At 39.6% G+C, this 23,925-nt stretch overlaps 1 protein-coding gene across 1 annotated transcript in view; it reads right to left on the reverse strand.

Moving 5' to 3' along the window:
- Positions 1 to 465: 465 nt before the first annotated feature.
- The window catches only part of C14H5orf15 (chromosome 14 C5orf15 homolog), a 28,153-nt gene continuing 4,693 nt past the window's right edge, over positions 466 to 23,925 (reverse strand). Inside the window, exons 2-3 of the mRNA XM_017681204.3 lie at positions 3,696 to 4,222; positions 466 to 1,949 (exon numbers count right to left, since the gene is read on the reverse strand). Coding sequence (XP_017536693.2) covers positions 1,818 to 1,949; positions 3,696 to 4,222 — 659 coding nt within the window. The 3' untranslated portion in view covers positions 466 to 1,817. The remainder of the gene's footprint in view (positions 1,950 to 3,695; positions 4,223 to 23,925) is intronic.

Raw genomic sequence — 23,925 nt, forward strand, 5'->3', positions numbered from 1 at the left:
GCCTCTGTAAGACTCTGGGGGCACTTCTCATCAGATGTACGGTCTGACGCTCCAGATCAGAGGCTACCTGACTGCAGCACTGGGACTTGGGCCGCAGAGGCTGCCGTCAGCAGGTGCCCGAGAGCTCTAGGTCCACTGGGACTGATCCTCCAGAATGAGGGGGTGCTCAGCGGGGAGACAAGAAGGCCAGAATGCTAGAGAGCACACACTGATCTAACTGCTGTCCTTTCTTTTCATCCTACTTTGCTACAGTTTTCAATAAACTTCAGTATTTAGCAGTAAGTTAGGCCTAAAGTAGGATTTAGAACTATAAGTGAATTTACAGAGGCAGAATTCTGCTAAAAGTAACAAAAGCAAGCTAGTCAGGTTCACTCCCACCCACACACAATACTACCTCTACATCACCACCCAAACGAGGGACCCACATGCCATCATTAAAATGAAACACACTTATAAAATCATAGATGTATATATCTTTACTATTTATTTTTTAAAATCTTATTCAAAATATTAAATAATACAATTTCAGATATGAAAAAAATCACTGCAGTAAAACAGTTCAGGTGTATTTCCATTGTGCTTCCCTTCCTTATTAGGACAGTAAATCATCCACCCTGGAGAAATGACGGACGGCCCTGCTTCCTCCAGCCTTCCACAGAGCACACGCCCTCTGGCTCATCTGGGCTTTGTGAGTGTGTATATCAGGGGCTATGTTTTCTAAAAAGCTGTAGGAACCCTTGTAAGTCAACCATGGTTCAAATCATATATTTACATATGGATCAATTAATTATGATAGAAGGACACAAAATGAAATACAGTAAATAATTTCCAGTTGCTATAAAAAAAAAAAGAAGAAAAACGAGTAGAGGAGGTGAAAAAGACAGTGTACTCCTACATCCTTTATGTATACAAACAACTTCATTTGGGTATAATTTTAATTTGAAAGATCTAGATATAATATTAATTAAGTGATAATGGCCTCTAAGATTTATTCAAACGTATTACAAGATAATAAAGTGAACAAATCTGATATAATTTTAAATTCTGCTCCTTGCTTCAAAGGTTAGAGGAACCTGTGCTACAATCAATTGCTAACTAAAAGCAATTTTATATGTATTTGATACTTTACCATAATTTCTACTTCTAAATTTAACTCAGTAATTCAAACCAGAGAATGGCATCTCTATAATATTTTGCCTATGTCCAATGCAAACTGCACTGTCTCTCTATTGTCAGAATTTCTAGACACATTTATGAATGTGTTACCTAAAATTGTGGCCAGATTGAGCAATATCATTATCTTAAGTCATGTTTAACTTACCCAAAAATATTCAAAGCAATTTTTCTGGAAGAAAAAATGTTATCTATATGCAAAGCATTATCACATACATCCTTGTAGATTACAGTTTGGGAGCACAAAGAAATGTGTGTTTAAAAAATAGTACTTGGGTGGCAGAAAAAGAATCTGAGTCAGCAGTTTCAGATATGTTAGAATTTTGTTACAAGTTTAGGATTTTTTAAAAGTAGAATTACTAATACTTTCAGAAGAAGTAGAATAAAGAAATCTAAAACAAAAAAACTAACAGGTAATGCTTAGCTCCACATTTTGGACACCCGATTGAATTCACTTCTAAAAGTGTAGGAATAAATTATATACTCCTTGTTTGTGATATTTAATTTCCAAAGCACCAAGGCAAAATAAAGAGAGACCTACCTCTCATTTAAGTACCAGTTGCCTATGGCAAACATCTGCACAATGTCATATAAAAAGTCAAGCAAATAAAATTACATAATAAGCAAACTGAAATCACAGTGCTTTAAAAAATATAATCATTGGTAATCTTCAGAGAAGGCATTGCCTCATTAACATTCTGGTCCAGACGATGGTATTCCACTGTTTTGGAACAAAGACCATCACGCCATTTCCTGCTTTGAACCAGAAGGAAAATCTGTAATAAAACAAAATAATTAGATATGCAAAAGAGAAAATGGAAGATACGTTAAAAAGTTTTGTAACAAGTGAAATATCTACTAGGTTCCCAAATACAACAAGTAAAATAACAATAAGGCTGTTTTATTTTAGATCTTGTAAACAAGGCTAGACAGTGCTTCTATAATTTTAACATACATAGGAGTGCTTGTTAAAGATTGATTCCTGGGCTCTATCTTCAGAGATGAGTTAATAGACTGCAGCAGAGCCCAGGAGCCTACCTGTTTAACAAGGTCCTTAGATGCTGTAATAGAGATGGCCCAACACTAAACACTGGGATAGAATGTCACTAGCATTCAAAATTTTGTCCACCTACAAATTTTTACAATGCTAGCAATAAACTAATAAAACACAAATAACCAAAAGGGTTTGTAGTGCTTGATTTCTAACTCAAAACCACCAACAGTTATATATAAGAATTGCTGATTCTCAAAGCTGGAAGGCATCTTGAAATTATCTGGTCCAGTTTTGTCATTTCTCAGATGAAAAAATAAAGGCCCCAAAAGGGAAGACGGCTTGCCAGAATCACAAAGTAAGTTACAATAAAGTCAAAAACAGACATTTCCTAATCAGAAAGTATTTAAAAAGACATTGTGTGTTTGGCCTCCCTTTAAGCATTTGAAAAGCTGAACTATTCAGCTCTGCCACTACCCAGTGCCGAGATGTACCCTCATAGTGAATTTTCCATCCAGTCCTACATACGCCTCCTTTGCTTCATGTAATCAACAAGTCAATTCCAGTACAGAAATGTTCATCACAATATTATTTTTGAACTAAAAATTGGAAACCATCTAAATATTCAATAGAAAAATGGCTAAATTGTGTATCTGTTAAATTATGTTTTTAAAGAGTGTTAATGATATGGAAAATGCTCATGATTTGTTAGGTAAAAAGCAAGATATAAAACTCTATGAGAGCAAGTCATTCAAAAATATAACATACACACATTATATCTCAATTATATACATAATTGTAGACCAGAAATATACCGACATATTAATAATGCTCAACTTTAGATGACTGATAGCTTAAATTTTCTTTTCTATACTTTTCTGTGTTTCCTGAATTCCCTAAAATAAGCATGTAATAATTTTACAACCAGAAAAAAAGTTACCAAAATATCATTAAGTTGAATGCTTAATAAATGAAAAGTCTTAAGTTAATAATCTTTCTCTACAAGTATTCCCACTGAACTAGCAATGCTAATGTAAGATATCCTTTTTTCAAACAAACCACTTGGTGGGGGAGGTGAAGGGATTAAAGGGGCACAATAATTTGCAATCACAATATAAGTTGGTCCTGGGGACAGCAATACAGAGGGAGAATATAGTCAATGGTTCTGCAACATCTTTCTACATTGAAAGACTGAACTGCACTAGAGGGGTTAAGGATTTAATAACATGGGTAACTGTTGAACCACTGTGTTGTACATTTGAAACTAATATAAGATTGTGTATCAATGATACTTCAATTAAAAAATAAATAAACACCGGGCTTTAGTTTTGCTTATTAAAAAATAATCTGACTTTTTGGAATCACATGGAGTAAAGGATTCTGTCTGTATTTTGTTAAAACATGCCAGATTTATAAACTGATTAGACATCTCAATATTTCGCCATCAATTTAAACTTGACTAAAAAGAAAAAAACTGAATCATCAGAAGTATTAATTAGAACTATGAATGAGATAATAAAGGGCAACTTACCTTCCTTTTGTTGTGGTATGTAATGTAAACAACAGCAATACATAGAGCAAAAATAATAAGATGAAAAAAGAAATGGCTATCTTCCTCTTCTATATTTGAAGATGGGGTCTTAAAAGATCCCACTGACTGTTCGATTTCCATGTAGCTCCTGTTATCTTCCAAGGCCTCACTGGACTCCTCATCCCTGGGGCTGGTGGTCCAGTCATACTCTGGTTCTCCGTAATCCCCATTGTCCAGAGCGTCTTTGGCAGCGGACGGAGAACTATTCAGTGTGAGAAGATCGTCCTCCTCAATGCTAGGATCTTCATTGTTTCCGGCCTCCTCTTGGGACAGAGAGGCGGTAAGTGAGGGACGAGGGGCCACAGATGCCCCTCCACTTCTCTCTGTACTGGTTGCGGGAGGGAGAGTGGTGCTGATTTGGGAAATAGAAAGTTTGGTTTGGTTTTCATGTTTTAAAGCATTCATATTTGGAGTAGAAACCTCTGGATTGAGTACAGTTTGGCTCAGCGAATCAGCCTGTGGTAGAGCTAAAATAAGCAAATAAAGAACATTAAACTGACATCTCCAACTTTATCTCTACCAAGCTAGACACATATTTACCTAAGTTTTTCACCAAGCATTTATTTGCTAAATTCCTGTAACCTTCTCTTGAGAATTGGTTAGTAAGTCTCAATAGCCAGCAATCAGTTACATTTCTTCTTAATTATTCCTCAGATAACAACTGCCTTGCCAGATAACATCTTAAACAGCATAAGAGACCTGCTGCATTATATAGGCGGCCACCAAAAGGAAAAAGAAAAGAAAGAATAGAGAAGGGTCTGACTTTAGGTCACAATGGCAAAGTCCATGCAGAGCTCTTACCCATCCCCTCTGTTTTTACTTCACAGAGAGGCTGGACTTGAGAAATCCTAGCCCAGACTCCCATCTAGCCCCATCCCCAGAACAGAAAGATAGGTAGCTGATTCTAGCTTAAGAAAAGGCCACAAACTAGACCCAGAATTTGAACCTAAATATTTTTGGCACAATATGACAAATTCAACGGTAGCTATAAGCAAACTATAGGCAGCATTTCTAAGTGACACTAGACATGGAAGACTGTCTCTCCCAAATGAAAAAAAAAGAAAAGTATTCTCAGCAAGAAGAGAAAACTTCTAAAGGAAAAGAACTGAAAACCGGACTTGAAAACTAAGTGTGAACTAGACTATTTTAAAGATTGCAGCATGCAGTTGAAGCATGGGAATGACACCAAATCAATACAAGTTCTTCCTCTGCTCCTACCTACTCAACATCTAAATTTACTAAAGGTTAAATTATTTACCTCAGTTAACTCTAAAAGTTCAGAGGATTCCCTGTTGAAATTTAACAGTGTTTCTAACTTATCTAATGTAGTAACTGTTGAAGAACTTCAAGAATATCCATTACACTTTAAAAAAAGAACTGTTACTTGAGATCTAAAAATACTCAGAAAATATTTTTAAGACTACCAAATTAAGGTAAAATACTTTATAGAGGAAAGATTAACCAAATCATTCCGGGGTCTTCATAACCATGTGTACAAATTAACAATCTAATAGACAACCTTTGCTTATGTGAATATACCCTGGTTTGTGTACCACAGTTGGAATCTATTTCATGTAGAAAAAATAAATAGCTAGTCTGAATAGGACTACATAGAATCTCAGAAAAAACAACTTAGTAAATTAGGAAAAACTCTCTTGAACATCTTCAACACTTAGTTCCTTGAAATTTTTCCCTGGAAGAACAGAAATAAACAGGGCTTACAATTGAGTACATTGTTCAGGGACTATTCACAGGAATTTCTTAAAAGAACTTTACGTTTATCACCTCAACTTAGTTATCATTCAGGCATTTACAAATTACTATTTTTCTGATATATCTAACCCTCCTGCCAAAGTGAGGGAAAACATGTTTTGAGGTAAAACTCAAAAAAACTGGGCACCAACTCATCTTTTTTTAAAAATTTGTTTTTCCATGCTTGACTTTAGAATAACTCTGTATAAAGGAAACAAGCTGACAGGAGAATAATTGCAATTTGTCCCCATCTCCCACCCCCTCTCCACATCCAGAAACCCCTCCCCTGTGCACTCAAGAACTCAGTCCATCACCAGCAAACTCACTTTCCTGGTGTAACTGAACCCTAGCCCTCCTGAAGCACACACTTTCCCTGTAGCCCTTTTCATTAACAGCTGTTGCTCTCCCACATCCTTGGGTGCCCTGGGGGAGGGGGACTGCTATCCTTGGGAAAGGGGTAGCCCGTTCCAGAAACATTCTCCCATTCCCTTCCCTAAATACTCCAGCCTTGATTCTCTTGTCATCAGCTATCACCCCCTAACCTTTGTCCACCAACTCCCAGTTCACAGTCCCTAATTTTCGATTATTTTAGCTCCTGGCTCTAGAGTTCAACTACTGCTTGATTTCAAAATCCTTGACTCTCTTCTGATGGTCCAGCTCTCCCCTTACCTTAACCCCTCACTCCCATGGCCATTCTCTATCATCACCACCCCTCCATAGTCTCAATTTCACGCATCCCTTTTGCTGACATGACCTCCTATCTTTCCAGTTCATTCCCTGGTAATCTGAATCCATCACGACCTACAATTCACTGATCCTACCACCTTCTCAGTCCTTCATGGCCACCACTCCACGCTCTCACAACACACAGTCTTCCCTCTTTCCCACACTCAATTTGTGGTCAGCCATTATCCCTCCCTCACACACACCTTCAAATGCCTTCCCCCTTACTCGCTTTGTCCCACTTACTTGGCGAGGCTGCATCCTGAGTTAAATGAAATTCTCTGACTACTTCCCATCTGCACCGAACAGCCGAAAATGGCTGGAAATAAATACACAGTTACGTCACTGTTTTTATCCATTGTAAATTCACTGCCAAAATTTGGCTGTATACGTAGTGCTGGGGGCAGTCACACTGTGCTTGCCTAGTCCATTCACCCTCCTGCCCCCTCAGGAGACCATTTCACATTTTCTTCTGTCCTCAACCTTCCAACACCTTCTCTGTTGTCTTCATTTTCAACTGATGGCATCGCTTCCTAACTTCTCAGAGAAAAATGAAGCCATCAGAAGAGAACTTCCGTGAATTACCAGAACTCTAGACTCATAAATCCAACTGCCCACTTGACATCTCCTCTTAGATGTCTGCATTCAAACTAACATGTTCAAAATGAATTCTGACTGGCTTTCAGGAAGATGGAATGCATATGCTGTTCCCTATTCTTCCACTACAAACAACTAAAGATCCTGCATGTTAGATATAAAATAACATAAGACTCTGAAAGGTAGAGAGAGTAAGTCAGAGCAGTTAAGAGACCTCTGAACCCGAGAAACGACCTGGTGGTGACTTCCCTGTATTTCTTTTTTTACCTCATGTATTTCAGACATGGAGCTGAAGAAGTCAGCAACCTGGAAACACCAAAGAGTACAGACAAAATGGGCCCCCCAAAAAGCCTGCTCTCTCTAGCCAAATGGTCAGGAGAGAGGCAGCTACCAAGAAATGGTTTAGATAACGACAGCTCTACTCCAGGCAAACACCCCAGAAAAAACTGTGGTTCCACTCAAAACCACACCAGCAAAGGCTGAGTGGGGAGCCTAGATGTCCCCCCTTATCAGGCTGGAATGAGGTGCCCCTTCCCCTCCACAACGGGATGGTGTCAGAGGAGGCCAAGTGGAGAGCCAAAACTTTAGCCATCAGCCAGCAGTAACAAGGCAACCTCTACCACCATGACTGTGCAGGCCGAGAGGGCAGCCAGAACTCCCACCCCTGCACAGAAGTAACAAGACGACCACCACCCTTTGGATGTCAACAGAAATCAAGTGGAAACCCTAGAATTCTACCTCTACCTGGCAGTGATGTGCAGCAACCCCCCTTCTCCTGCCAGAGCAATGTCATTAAAAGCCAACTAAAAGAGAAAGTTTAAATAGGACTAGAGTATTAAAAACACAAACTACCACAACTCACACAATATGAAATGCATCATTTGAATAGCTCTTTAACTATTAAGGAAATGGAATTATTTTTAAAACTCCCAAAATATAAATCCCCAGACTCAGATGGTTTCACTAGCAAATTCTACCAATGTTTAAAGAATTAACACCAATTCTACACAATCTCGTCCAGAAAACAGAAGAAGAGGGAACACTTCTCAATTCACTTTGTGAAGCAAGTGCTATTATCCTGATACCAAAACAAAAGACACTACAGAAAAAGAAAACTACAGACTGATATCTGTCATGAACATAGATACAAAAATCCCTAACAAAATATTAGAAATAAAAATCAGCAATATGTAAAAAGAATGATATTCTATGAATAATGAGGTTTATTCCAGGGATGCAAGAGTGGTTCAATATTCAAAAGCCAATCAGCACAATCCATCATATTAACAAGCTAAAAGAAACCCACCTAAGTCTCACACCTTTACAAAAATTAACTTAAAATGCTTCACAAATTTAATGTAAAATGTAAAACTATAAAGCTTTTAGAAAAAGTCATAGGGGGAAATCTTTGGAATTTAGGGCTAGGTAACATATTCCTAGACTTGACAGCAAACACACAATACATAAAAGGGAAAAATTCATAAATTTTTCAAGAATTCCATCAAAATTAAAAACTTTTGTTCCATGAAAAATCTTCTTCTAAGGATGAAAAGACAAGCTACAAAGTGGGAAACATACTTAGAAGCTCCAACCCAACAAAGGACTAGTATCTAGAATACAAAAAGAACTCTGAGAACTCACAAGTGGAAGAGCGAACAGTCCAATTAGAACATGGCAAAAGACAGGAAGAGAGACTTCACCAAAGAGAATATACAGGTGGCAAATGAGCACATGAAATGATATTAGCCATTACAGGAAAACAAATTAAAACCATAATGAGATTTCACTGCACACCTATTAGAACAGCTAAAATAAAAAATATTGACAATATAAAATGTTGGCAAGGATGCAGGGAAACTAGACCACCCATATGTTGCTGGTGGTAATGTAAAATAGAACAACCATGCCAGAAAAGTTTGGCAGTTTCTTAAACAACTAAATAGGCAACTACCATATGACCCAGAAATTGCACTCCTGGGCATTTATCCCAGAGAAATGAAAACTTATGTTCACACAAAAATCTGAACATGAATGTTTATAGCAGCTTTATTCATAATAGCCAAAAACTGGAAAAAACCCAGATGTCCTACAGTAGATGAATGGTATATAAAGTGTAATAGATCCCCACCATGGATATTTAACAATAAAAAGGAACAAACTATTGACATATGAAACAACTTGGATGGATCTCCAAAGAATTATTAAGTGAAAAGAGCCAATCCCAAAAAGTGACATACCATATGATTCCATTTATATCACATTCTCAAACTGACAAAATTATAGAAATTAAAAACAGATTAGTGGTTGTCAGGATTTCAGGAGGGGGTGGACATACGAGGGAGGTGGGGGATGACTATAAAAAAGGTCACATGAGAAGTCCTTATGGTGACAGAAATACTCTGTATATTGACTGTCTCATTGTCAATATCCTGGTTGTGATATTGTCCTAGTTTTGTAAAATGTTACCATTGGGAAAACTGGGTAAAATGATACAGGATCTCTGTATTATTTCTTACAACTACAAATGAATCTACAATTATTTTAAACTAAAAAATTCACCTTAAAGAAATACATTTTTACTTCCCACTCCAAAAAGAAAAAACAAAACAACAAAACAAAAACTTGGACCTATGTTCTCCCTTAATGGCAATTAATGGCAGTTCCATTTTTCTAGTTACTCAAGCCAACAACCTTGGAGTCATTTTCTTAACCATCCAATCTGTTATTCTACATTTAAAATACATGCAGAATTTGAAAACTTCTCACCCCTCCACTGCTACTGTCTAGTCCAAGTCACTATCATCTTACCTGGATTATTACAGCAGCCTTCTAAATGATCTGCTTGTGTCTACCTCAACCCCTCTTGTCCACTCTCAACACAGCAGCCAGTGTCATCCTATAAAAACTAAGTTAGATGATGTTACTCATCTGCTGAAAACCCTCTGGGAGCTCTCCATTTCTCTCAAAAGTGAAACTCAAGGTATTTATAATAGCCTCAAGATCACACATTATCTGACCCTTATTACCTCAGTCTCATTACCTCTTACTAATCACCCCAACTACTCTATTGCCACTGCCTACTTAACAGATAGCAGACATTCAATAAATATTTACTGACTATGCTCTTTACCCAACTCTGATCACAAATCCCACACCACTTCCCAAGCAGCATCTTCGCACCTACTGAACTCTCTGAAAAACCCTTCCCACAGTCTCAGCCAGGCAAAACCCCACTCATCCTAAGGATACATCCAATGTCACCCTATGGGTTGTTGTAATTCCAATACCTAGCACCAAGTAGAAGCAGAATTAATAAATATTGTTCAAAGAGTAAAATCTTGGAGGTAATACACAAGAAAACAAACTAAGAACAACTGAAACATTCGTTGCAAATAGATCAACCTTCTGGACACCCACCACTTCAAATTAGAATTGATCTAGTCATATATGAAGAGTATTCAGAACAAAGTAATAACTCTGACTTTATGGATTTAATTGTTCAGCTTCTACATATATATTAATTTACATTTCTAAGTGTTCCATTTCTACCCTTTCCTATTTGATATTACCTCTCTAGTTAAAAAATTAACATTTTAAAAATAAAACTTTCTAAATTTAATTATCTTCTACTTTAAAGGCAGTCCCTTTTAAAAACTGCCTTAAAAATGAAATCCACTCTCGAGAGCCAAGATGGCGGCGTGAGTAGAGCAGTGGAAATCTCCTCCCAAAAACACATAGAGCTATGAAAATATAACAAAGAAAAATCTTCCTAAAATAGAGACCACAGGACACAGGACAACATCCAGACCACATCCACACCTGCAAGAACCCAGCGCCTTGTGAAGGGGGTAAGATACAAGCCCCGGCCCGGCGGGACCCGAGCGCCCCTCCCCCTGGCTCCCGGCGGGTGGAGAGAAACCGGAGCGGTTTTGTTTTTTTTTTTTTTTGGCGAGCGCTTTTTGGAAGCCTTAGAGGGACGGGCCCCCGTTGCTGGGGAGGCAGGGTGGCGGGACCAGTGAGGAGGTGCCTGGGAACGGCGCAGGAGGACAAAGAATATCCCGCGTTTCTCCCTGCGAGACCTGGGGGCGGGTGCCTGAGACCGGTGCCTGAGGACGGAGGAGGTCGCGCGTTTTCCCCCTTTTTTTTTTCTCTTTTTGGCGAGCGCTTTTTGGAAGCCTTGAAGGGACGGGGACCCCAGTGCTAGGGAGGCACGGTGGCGGGACTGGTGAGTGGGTGGCTGGGACCGGCGCCTGAGGACAAAGAATATCCCCCGTTTTTCCCTGCGGGACCGGTGGGCGGGTGCCTGAGACCGGCACTTGAGGACAGAGGAAATCGCGCGTTTTTCCCCTTTTTTTTTCTCTTTTCTGCGAGTGCTTTTTGGAAGCCTAAAAGGGACAGGGACCCCGGTGCTAGGGAGGCAGGGCGGCGGGACTGGTGAGCGGGTGCCTGGGACCGGCACCTGAGGACAAAGAATATCCCGCATTTTTCCCTGTGGGACCGGTGGGTGGGTGCCTGAGACCAGCACCTGAGGACGGAAGAAATCGCGCGTTTTTCCCCTTTTTTTTCTCTCTTTTTGCCGAGTGCTTTTTGGAAGCCTTGAAGGGACAGGGACCCCGGTGCTAGGGAGGCAGGGCGGCAGGACTGGTGAGCGGGTGCGTGGGACCAGTGCCTGAGGACAAAGAATATTGAGCGTTCCTTCCCTGCGGGACCGGTGGGTGGGTGCTTTTTGGAAGCCTTGAAAGGACAGGGACCCTGGTGCTAGGGAGACAGGGCAGCAGGACCAGTGAGCGGGTGCCTGGGACCGGCACCTGAGGACAAAAAAAAAAAAAAAATCGCTTGTTTTTTCCTTTTTTTTCCTTTTTTTTTTCTCTTTCTTTCTGTTCCCTCTCTCATTGTTGCTGCTGTTGTTTTGGTTTGGAGAGTGCTTTTTGGAAATCTTAAAGGGGCAGGACAGGTCACTTAGACCAGAAGCAGGGAATCTGGGGATCTCTGGGCACTCTAACCCCCTGGGCAGCAGGGAGCACAGAGACCCCTTACGGAGATAAATAGTCTCCTGGCTGCTCCCCCTCCAACGGGGCTCCACCATTTTGGAGGAACAGCCCCAGCCAGGCCACGCCCACAGCAACAGCGGAGATAAACCCCAAAGCAACTGGGCGGGAAGCAGAAGCCCTGTCTGCGCACAGCTGCCCAGCACAAGCCACTAGAGGTCGCTATTCTCCCAGGAAAAGGCTACAAACCAACAAGAAGGGAAGCTCTTCCAGCAGTCACTTGTACCAGCTCTGCAAACTATCTCTATCACCATGAAAAGGCAAAACTACAGGCAGACAAAGATCACAGAGACAACACCTGAGAAGGAGACAGACCTAACTAGTCCTCCTGAAAAAGAATTCAAAATAAAAATCATGAACATGCTGACAGAGATGCAGAGAAAAATGCAAGAGCAATGGGATGAGATGCAGAGAAAAATGCAAGAGCAGTGGGATGAGATGCAGAGAAAAATGCAAGAGCAGTGGGATGAAGTCCGGAAGGAGATCACAGATGTCAGGAAAGAGATCACAGAAGTGAAACAATCCCTGGAAGGATTTATAAGCAGAATGGATAAGATGCAAGAGGCCATTGAAGGAATAGAAGCCAGAGAACAGGAACGTATAGAAGCTGACATAGAGAGAGATAAAAGGATCTCCAGGAATGAAACAACACTAAGAGAAATATGTGACCAATACAAAAGGAAAAACATTCGTATTATAGGGATACCAGAAGAGGAAGAAAGAGGAAAAGGGATAGAAAGTGTCTTTGAAGAAATAATTGCTGAAAACTTCCCCAAACTGGGGGAGGAAATAATCGAACAGACCATGGAATTATACAGAACCCCCAACAGAAAGGATCCAAGGAGGACAACACCAAGACACATAATAATTAAAATGGCAAGGATCAAGGACAAGGAAAGAGTTTTAAAGGCAGCTAGAGAGAAAAAGGTCACCTATAAAGGAAAACCAATCAGGCTAACATCAGACTTCTCAACAGAAACCCTACAGGCCAGAAGAGAATGGCATGATATACTTAATGCAATGAAACAGAAGGGCCTTGAACCAAGGATACTGTATCCAGCACGACTATCATTTAAATATGATGGTGGGATCAAACAATTCCCAGACAAGCAAAAGCTGAGGGAATTTGCTTCCCACAAACCACCTTTACAGGGCATCCTACAGGGACTGCTCTAGATGGGAGTACCCCTAAAAAGAGCACAGAACAAAACACACAACATATGAAGAATGGAGGAGGAGGAATAAGAAGGGAGAGACGAAAAGAATCTCCAGACAGTGTATATAACAGCTCAATAAGCGAGCTAAGTTAGGCAGTAAGATACTAAAGAAGCTAACCTTGAACCTTTGGTAACCACGAATCTAAAGCCTGCAATGGCAATAAGTACATATCTTTCAATAGTCACCCTAAATGTAAATGGACTTAATGCACCAATCAAAAGACATAGAGTAATAGAATGGATAAAAAAGCAAGACCCATCTATATGCTGCTTACAAGAAACTCACCTTAAACCCAAAGATAAGCATAGACTAAAAGTCAAGGGATGGAAAAACATATTTCAGGCAAACAACAGTGAGAAGAAAGCAGGGGTTGCAGTACTAATATCAGACAAAATAGACTTCAAAACAAAGAAAGTAACAAGAGATAAAGAAGGACACTACATAATGATAAAGGGCTCAGTCCAACAAGAGGATATAACCATTCTAAATATATATGCACCCAATACAGGAGCACCAGCATATGTGAAGCAAATACTAACAGAACTAAAGAGGGAAATAGACTGCAATGCATTCATTGTAGGAGACTTCAACACACCACTCACCCCAAAGGATAGATCCACCGGGCAGAAAATAAGTAAAGACACACAGGCACTGAACAACACACTAGAACAGATGGACCTAATAGACATCTATAGAACTCTACATCCAAAAGCAACAGGATATACATTCTTCTCAAGTGCACATGGAACATTCTCCAGAATAGACCACATACTAGCTCACAAAAAGAGCCTCAGTAAATTCCACAATATTGAAATTCTACCAACCAATTTTTCAGACCACAAAGGTATGAAAGTAGAAATAAATTCTACAAAGAAAACAAAAAGGCTCACAAACACATGGAGGCTTAACAACATGCTACTAAATAATCAATGGATCAATGAACAAATCAAAATAGAGATCAAGGAATATATAGAAACAAATGACAACAACAACACTAAGCCCCAACTTCTGTGGGATGCAGCGAAAGCAGTCTTAAGAGGAAAGTATATAGCAATCCAGGCACACTTGAAGAAGGAAGAACAATCCCAAATGAATAGTCTAACATCACAATTATTAAAACTGGAAAAAGAAGAACAAATGAGGCCTAAAGTCAGCAGAAGGAGGGACATAATAAAGATCAGAGAAGAAATAAACAAAATTGAGAAGAATAAAACAATAGCAAAAATCAACGAAACCAAGAGCTGGTTCTTTGAGAAAATAAACAAAATAGATAAGCCTCTAGCCCAACTTATTAAGAGAAAAAGAGAGTCAACACAAATCAACATAATCAGAAATGAGAATGGAAAAATCACGACAGACTCCACAGAAATACAAAGAATTATTAAAGACTACTATGAAAACCTATATGCCAACAAGCTGGAAAACCTAGAAGAAATGGACAACTTCCTAGAAAAATACAACCTCCCAAGACTGACCAAGGAAGAAACACAAAAGTTAAACAAACCAATTACAAGCAAAGAAATTGAAACAGTAATCAAAAAACTACCCAAGAACAAAACCCCGGGGCCGGACGGATTTACCTTGGAATTTTATCAGACACACAGAGAAGACATAATACCCATTCTCCTTAAAGTGTTCCACAAAATAGAAGAAGAGGGAATACTCCCAAACTCATTCTATGAAGCCAACATCACCCTAATACCAAAACCAGGAAAAGACCCCACCAAAAAAGAAAATTACAGACCAATATCCCTGATGAATGTAGATGCAAAAATACTCAATAAAATACTAGCAAACAGAATTCAACAGTATATCAAAAGGATCATACACCATGACCAAGTGGGGTTCATCCCAGGGATGCAAGGATGGTACAACATTCGAAAATCCATCAACATCATCCACCACATCAACAAAAAGAAAGACAAAAACCACATGATCATCTCCATAGATGCTGAAAAAGCATTTGACAAAATTCAACATCCATTCATGATAAAAACTCTCAGCAAAATGGGAATAGAGGGCAAGTACCTCAACATAATAAAGGCCATATATGATAAACCCACAGCCAGCATTATACTGAACAGCGAGAAGCTGAAAGCATTTCCACTGAGATCGGGAACCAGACAGGGATGCCCACTCTCCCCACTGTTATTTAACATAGTACTGGAGGTCCTAGCCACGGCAATCAGACAAAACAAAGAAATACAAGGAATCCAGATTGGTAAAGAAGAAGTTAAACTGTCACTATTTGCAGATGATATGATACTGTACATAAAAAACCCTAAAGACTCCACTCCAAAACTACTAGAACTGATATCGGAATACAGCAAAGTTGCAGGATACAAAATCAACACACAGAAATCTGTAGCTTTCCTATACACTAACAACGAATCAATAGAAAGAGAAATCAGGAAAACAATTCCATTCACCATTGCATCAAAAAGAATAAAATACCTAGGAATAAACCTAACCAAGGAAGTGAAAGACTTATACTCTGAAAACTACAAGTCACTCTTAAGAGAAATTAAAGGGGACACTAATAAATGGAAACTCATCCCATGCTCATGGCTAGGAAGAATTAATATCGTCAAAATGGCCATCCTGCCGAAAGCAATATACAAATTTGATGCAATCCCTCTCAAATTACCAGCAACATTCTTCAATGAATTGGAACAAATAATTCAAAAATTCATATGGAAACACCAAAGACCCCGAATAGCCAAAGCAATCCTGAAAAAGAAGAATAAAGTAGGGGGGATCTCACTCCCCAACTTCAAGCTCTACTACAAAGCCATAGTAATCAAGACAATTTGGTACTGGCACAAGAACAGAGCCACAGACCAGTGGAACAGATTAGAGACCCCAGAAATTAACCCAAACATATATGGTCAATTAATATTTGATAAAGGAGCCATGGACATACAATGGCAAAATGACAGTCTCTTCAACAGATGGTGCTGGCAAAACTGGACAGCTACATGTAGGAGAATGAAACTGGACCATTGTCTAACCCCATATACAAAGGTAAACTCAAAATGGATCAAAGACCTGAATGTAAGTCACGAAACCATTAAACTCTTGGAAAAAAACATAGGCAAAAACCTCTTAGACATAAACATGAGTGATCTCTTCTTGAACATATCTCCCCGGGCAAGGAAAACAACAGCAAAAATGAGCAAGTGGGACTACATTAAGCTGAAAAGCTTCTGTACAGCGAAAGACACCATCAATAGAACAAAAAGGAACCCTACAGTATGGGAGAATATATTTGAAAATGACAGATCTGATAAAGGCTTGACGTCCAGAATATATAAAGAGCTCACACGCCTCAACAAACAAAAAACAAATAACCCAATTAAAAAATGGGCAGAGGAACTGAACAGACAGTTCTCCAAAAAAGAAATACAGATGGCCAAGAGACACATGAAAAGATGCTCCACATCGCTAATTATCAGAGAAATGCAAATTAAAACTACAATGAGGTATCACCTCACACCAGTAAGAATAGCTGCCATCCAAAAGACAAACAACAACAAATGTTGGCGAGGCTGTGGAGAAAGGGGAACCCTCCTACACTGCTGGTGGGAATGTAAATTAGTTCAACCATTGTGGAAAGCAGTATGGAGGTACATCAAAATGCTCAAAACAGACCTACCATTTGACCCAGGAATTCCACTCCTAGGAATTTACCCTAAGAACGCAGCAATCAAGTTTGAGAAAGACAGATGCACTCCTATGTTTATCGCAGCACTATTTACAATAGCCAAGAATTGGAAGCAACCTAAATGTCCATCTGTAGATGAATGGATAAAGAAGATGTGGTACATATACACAATGGAATACTACTCAGCCATAAGAAGTGGAAAAATCCAACCATTTGCAGCAACATGGATGGAGCTGGAGAGTATTATGCTCAGTGAAATAAGCCAAGCGGAGAAAGAGAAATACCAAATGATTTCACTCATCTGAGGAGTATAGGAACAAAGGAAAAACTGAAGGAACAAAACAGCAGCAGAATTACAGAACCCAAAAATGGACTAACAGGTACCAAAGGGAAAGGAACTGGGGAGGATGGGTGGACAGGGAGGGATAAGGGGGGGGAAGAAGAAGGGAGGTATTAAGATTAGCATGCATGGGGGGGAGGGAGAAAGGGGAGGGTGGGCTGCACAACACAGAGAGGACAAGTAGTGACTCTACCACATTTTGCTAAGCTGATGGACAGTAACCGTAATGTGGTTGTTAGGGGGGACCTGCTATAGGGGAGAGCATAGTAAACATAGTATTCTTCAGGTAAGTGTAGATTAAAAATTTAAAAAAAAAAAAAAAGAAAGAAAGAAAGAAAAGGGGGATTACTCCTTAACAGGATAAAATTATTGGTAAATCAAAGATCAACGCATGCTTTAAATATCCTTAATGTTGATCACTTAAAGGGTGTCAGATGATCAGCTATGGAGGTACTCTTTGCTGATAATATTCCTTTCTCTTAATTAAAAAAAAAAAAAAAAAAAAGCAGTTCCTGTGTGCTGACCTCCAATGAGTTCTGCACAGTGGTATAGAGGGCATGTCAAAGTGTGGGCAAAGGGTCTGTTTGTTTCTACGCAGAAGATCAAGGCCTAGCTTGGATACCCAGAAAATGAACTAAGATACGATATGAGGAGGAGCTTCCAGCATCAGCACTCTCTGGAGGACTCGTGCCGGGGGATGATCATCAAAAAGCCTCCACAGGGATCCGGACGATGCTGCGGTTGTGGCTGCATCCAGCCCACCGTCTCCTGGACTTGCCATAAGAAGGAGGAGGGAGATGTCTAGGCTGGCATGTGCATACAGTGAGACAACGAATTTGACTGGATCTGTACTGTTGGAACTCAACCAGGGGTTGGGAGGGGTGCAAGTTGTAGCACCCCAAAATCTCATGACTATAGACTATCTATGGTTAAAAGAACATATGGGATGTGAACAGATCCCAGAAATGGGCTGCTTTAATTTGTCTGATGGTTCAAGTACAGTTGGAAAATATCCATCATATCATAGATAAATTTTCACAAATGCCTAGGGTGCCTAAATGGTTTTCTTGGCTTCACTGGAGATGGATGGTATAGATTTGCTTTGTTTATGTCACCGTATTCCTATTATGTTAATATGTGTGTGCAAATTAGTTAGTAGTTTAAAACCTATACATACTTAAGGTACTATACAAGAAGATATGTCAAAGAAATAATCAATCCTCCCAAGTTTCCTTCATATGCTACATCTATAGCTTTTCTTCTTCCTTCCTAATTACAAACCTTAAATAGAATTCGTGCCTCATATCGAATTTACCGAGTATCGTAATTCCTCCAGGTGGTAAAGATACCTCGAGACAAGTGCTGGGCATAGAAGCCACAGGGCATAAATCTGCAAAGAAGTAAAAAGCTAACCTTTGCAAACAATATGGCTTCTCTCTCACTTACCAACTTTACATTTCCCTGTATGGCCCCGGAAGATGACTGGTTAGCCAGAGACGGGTAAGATTCCTCAAGGGAGGAACAACCTAAGACAGGCACAGTCGCAGGGGGGCCATCAGGTGAGAATTTGGGGATCAACAGAGGTGAGGCTCAGAACCTCACCCCCCCTGCTTTGAGAGAAATCTTCTGCATCCGTGGATGTCTTGCTGCCCTTGTCTAGCCTGGATTAATACTTAGTCCATAGGCACACACCTGATCATCTGATCATCTACATTTGCCTTCTTACAGCACTAAACTATGTTTTCTACCTTTATCTTGCATCTACCTACCACTTCAGCATTTTATTAAAAATAAAAATAATAATAATAATAGGAGAAATGTGGGATCAACATATAAATCAAGTACAAAAATCAAATGAATATTCATATTTGACCTGATGGTTTATAGGTCATATTGCATGATCAAAACCGAAAGTTTCTGTGATGAATGCCCTTGTACTGTTCACCATGTAAGAATTTATTCACTCTGTAAGAATTCGTTCACCATGTAAGAACTTGTTCGTTATGCTTCAGAAGATTGGAGACTGACGAGAATTAGGCTTGAGATGGATTAATGATTGTACATTGAGCATTGACCCCCCTATACTGAATTTTATTGTTGTTAACAACCATTTGATCAATAAATATGAGAGATGCCCTCTCAAAAAAAAAAAAAAAATATATAGATATTAAATGATACTGACAATTAAGAAAACTTGTTTTTACCCTTTAATTTTTATCATGATAAATATAGCTCATAAGAAAATGTAAATCCAAACAAGATAGCCTGTTTTGTCTCTCAAATTGGCAAAAATTTCTAATAGCACAATGACCAGTATTGGTTAAGATGTGAGGAAACAGAAACTCTCCCACACTCTTGGTGGAAGAGTTAAATGGGTACAACCTTTCTGGAAACCTTAGTAATAAATATTGTAAAAAATTAAAAAAAAAAAAAAAAAAAAATGGTTTGCCTCTCTGCCTCCCGCACTGGATTCTAAGCCCTTAAGGTCTGTGTGTGTTAGAATGGGACCATGTCTTTTAATTATAGTATCCGCACCCCTAGCAAAATGCTGGCATATTGTACTTGTTGAACAAATAAAAGAATGATTGTGCATGTTCAAAAAAAAAAAAAAAAAAAAAAAATGAAATCCACCATCCAAAATATATAAAGAGCTCATGAACTTCAACAAATAAAAAGCAAATAATCCAATTAAAAAATGGTCAGAGGGGCTGAACAGACAGTTCTCCAAAGAAGAAATCCAGATGACCAACAGACACATGAAAAGATGCTCCACATCACTAGTCATCAGAGAAATGCAAATTAAAACCACAATGAGATATCACCTCACACCAGTAAGGATCACCACCATCCAAAAGACAAACATCAAATGTTGGCGAGGTTGTGGAGAAAGGGGAACCCTCCTACACTGCTGGTGGGAATGTAAATTAGTTCACCATTGTGGAAAGCAGTATGAAGGTTCCTCAAAATGCTCAAAATAGAAATACCATTTGACCCAGGAATTCCACTTCTAGGAATTTACCCTAAGAATGCAGCAGCCCAGTTTGAAAACGACATATGCACCCCTATGTTTATCACAACACTGTTTACAATCACCAAGAAATGGAAGCAACCTAAGTGTCCATCAGTAGGTGAATGGATAAAGAAGATGTGGTACATATACACAATGAATACTATTCAGCCATAAGAAGAAAATAAATCCTACCATTTGCAACAACATGGAATGAGCTAGAGGGTATTATGCTCACTGAAATAAGCCAGGCAGAGAAAGACAAGTACCAAATGATTTCACTCATCTGTGGAGTATAAGAACGAAGAAAAAACTGAAGGAGCAAAACAGCAGCAGACTCACAGAACCCAAGAATGGACTCATAGTTACCAAAGGGAAAGGACTGGGGAGGATGGGTGGGAAGGGAGGGATAAGGAGGTGGGGAAAGAAAGGGGGCATTATGATTAGCATGTATAATATGGGGGGCATGGGGAGAGCTGTACAACACAGAGAAGACAAGTAGTGATTCTACAGCATCTTACTATGCTGATGGACAGGACAGTAACGGGGTATGTGGGGGGGACTTGGTGATGGGGGGAGTCTAGTAAACATAATGTTCCTCATGTAATTGTAGATTAATGATACCAAAATTTTAAAAAATGCAATCCATTACACATCAAATTTAGGTGATCAGGGCAACTCAGGACTAAAGATGGGCAGTGTGAGAAGTGAAACAGAAACCTCCTCCCAAAACCACATATAGGATGAAAATAGAGCAAACACAACTAATACTGAAACAGTGACAAGAAAGCAGACAGACTGTGACAGACTGCCTACATCTGGGGAAAAGAGAAGACCCCAAGAAAAATAGTAAAGTAGCAAAACCACAATCTGGTGGGACCCAAGCCCACCCCCAACCCCAACTCATGGGCAGGAGGAAGAGAAATGGAGTGGGGAGGGGGCAGAAGCCTAGGACTGCTGAACATCCAGCCCTGGAGACCTGCTCTAGGAGCACAAACCTACATTAAATGGTGCTCTGGAGATTAGTGGGGTTGGAAAGCAAAGACAGGCAGTAAGTATACTTGGAGAGACTGAGATTCCAGCCACTTATGAAGAACAGGTAGTCACAACCAGCTGCTATGGGACACCTTGAAAGGTGGGCACATTGAAAGACTTCCCAACAGCAAGAGGGCAGGTAAAGGGGTAAGGATTACACAGATATTGCTGCTCAGGAGAAAGGACAGATGGACAAAATCAAACTGGCACACTCAGCCAGCACATTGGGAACTTCCAGGAGCTTCACACACTCCATTCCACTTGCTGGCAACACGCGCCAGGACACCCCAACATGATAAGCAGCATGCTGCTCCTTCCTCCCAGCCAGCATCTGCTCCCAAACGTGCTACCCCTGACATTGCATCAGGCCAGCCAGAGGGCGGCTCCACCTATGGCAGCTAAAGCGGCATAATGCAGAGGCTCATTCCTGCATGCTTGGCCCACTGGCCCTGGCAGTAGAGGCAGGCACAGTGGCCAGGAAGCAGGAAAGAGCTCTTTCCTCATGGCAGGTACCAGTGCTGCTTGCCTGTGACACCTGCCATCACTCCAGGGGCTGGGAAGCTCCAGAGAGTAGAGCTTCTGGTTACTAGAGAGGACCACCTACACAAAGTTATTATCTCATGTTATTCATTACAAATATGAAATGGCAAAAGAACTGGGTACAAACCAAACCCCACAAACACTAGAAAGAAGGACACGTGAAACTGAAATCACCAATCTTCCTCATAAAGCTTACAAAATAAAAATCATAAACATGCTCACAGAGCTACAGAAAACTATTCAAGACCTCAGGGAGAACATCAAGAAAGAGACAGAAACTTTGAAAAACACAGTATCTGAAATGAAACATACAATGGAGGGATTTAAAAGCAGATCAGATGAGGAAGAGGAGATAACATATGAAACAGAAATTAGAGAACAGGAAAACAAAGAATCTGGGGCACAGAGAGAAAAAAGGATTCTCTAGGAATGAAAGAATAGTAAGAGAACTGTGTGACCAATCCAAATGGAATAATATTCATATTACAGGGATACAAGAAGAGACAGAAAAAAGGGATAGAAAGTCTCTTTGAGGAAATAATTGCTGAAAATTTCCCCAGTCTGAGGAAGGAAATAGTCTCTCAGGCCATGGAAGTGCACAGATCTCCCAACACAAGAGACCCAAGGAAGATAACACCAAGACATATAAAAATTTAAATGGCAAAGATCAAGGACAAGGACAGAGTATTAAGAGCAGCCAAAGAGAGAAAAAAGATCACAGACAAAGGAAAGCCCATCAGGCTATCATCAGACTTCTCAGCAGAAACCTTGCTGGCTAGAAGGGAGTGGCATGATATATTTAATGCAATGAAACAGAAGGGCCTCAAACCAAGAATACTCTACCTGGAAAGATTATCATTTAAATTTGAAGCAGGAATTAAATAATTTCAAAATAAGCAAAAGTTGAGGGAATTAACCTCCCACAAACTGTTCTACAGTATATTTTGGAGGAACTGCTATAGATGGAAATGCTCCTAAGGCTAAAAAGCTGTCACCAGAGAAAATAAAACCACAGTAAAGGAAGTAAACCAATTAATTACTAAGCAAATATAAATTAAATCAACTACTCACAAAGTCAGTCAAGGGATACACAAAGAGTACAGAATAAGACACCTAATATATAAAGAATGGAAGAGGAGGAAAAATAAAAGAACCTTTAAATTGAATGTCAAAGAGCATACGAAGTGAGTTAAGTTAGACTGTTAGATAGTAAAGAGGCCACCCTTGAACCTTTGGTAACCACAAATCCAAAACCTGCAATTACAATAACTATATATCTATCAATAATCACCCTAAATGTAAGTGGACTGAATGCACCACTCAAAAGACAAAGAGTAGTAGAATGGATAAAAAAAACAAGACCCATCTACATGCTGCCTACAAAAGACTCACTTCAACCCAAAGACATACACAGACTAAAAGTGAAGGGATGGAAAAAGATATTTCATGAAAGTAATAGAAAAAGCAGGAGTTGCACTACTTGTATCAGACAAAATAGCCTTCAAAACAGAGAAAGTAACAAGAGACAAAGAAGAACATTACATAATGATAAAGTGGTAAGTCCAACAAGAGGATATAACCATTACACATATCTATGCACACAACATAGGAGCATCTACATATGTGAAGCAAATACTAACAGAATTAAAGGGGGAAATAGAATGCAATGCATTCATTTCAGGAGACTTCAACACATCACTCACTCCAAGGGACAGATCAACCAGACAGAAAATAAGTAAGGAGACAGAGGCACTAAACAACACATTAGAACAGGTAGACCTAATGGACATCTACAGAACACTGCACCCAAAAGGAGCAGGATACATATTCTTCTCAAGTACACATGGAACATTTTCAAGAATAGATCATATACTAGGCAACAAAATGAGCCTCAGTACATTCAGAAGGATTGAAATTGTACCAACCAGCTTCTCAGACCACAAAGGTATGAAAGAAATAATTATGCAAAGAAAACAAAAAAGCCCACAAACACATGGAGGCTTAACAACATGCTCCTAAATAACCAATGGATCAATGACCAAATAAAAACAGAGATCAAGCAATATATGGAGACAAATGAAAAGAGTAACTCAACACTGCAAAATCTGTGGGACACAGCAAAGGCTGTGCAAAGGGTAGTGTATTACAATATAGGCCAACCTCAGGAAAGAAGAACAATCCCAAATGAACAGTCTAAACTCACAATTAATGAGACTAGAGCAAGAAGAACAAAGGAGGCCCAGAGT

The sequence above is a fragment of the Manis javanica genome, chromosome 14 (genome assembly GCF_040802235.1).
Source record: "Manis javanica isolate MJ-LG chromosome 14, MJ_LKY, whole genome shotgun sequence".
In the NCBI taxonomy this organism is placed as follows: Eukaryota; Metazoa; Chordata; class Mammalia; order Pholidota; family Manidae; genus Manis; species Manis javanica.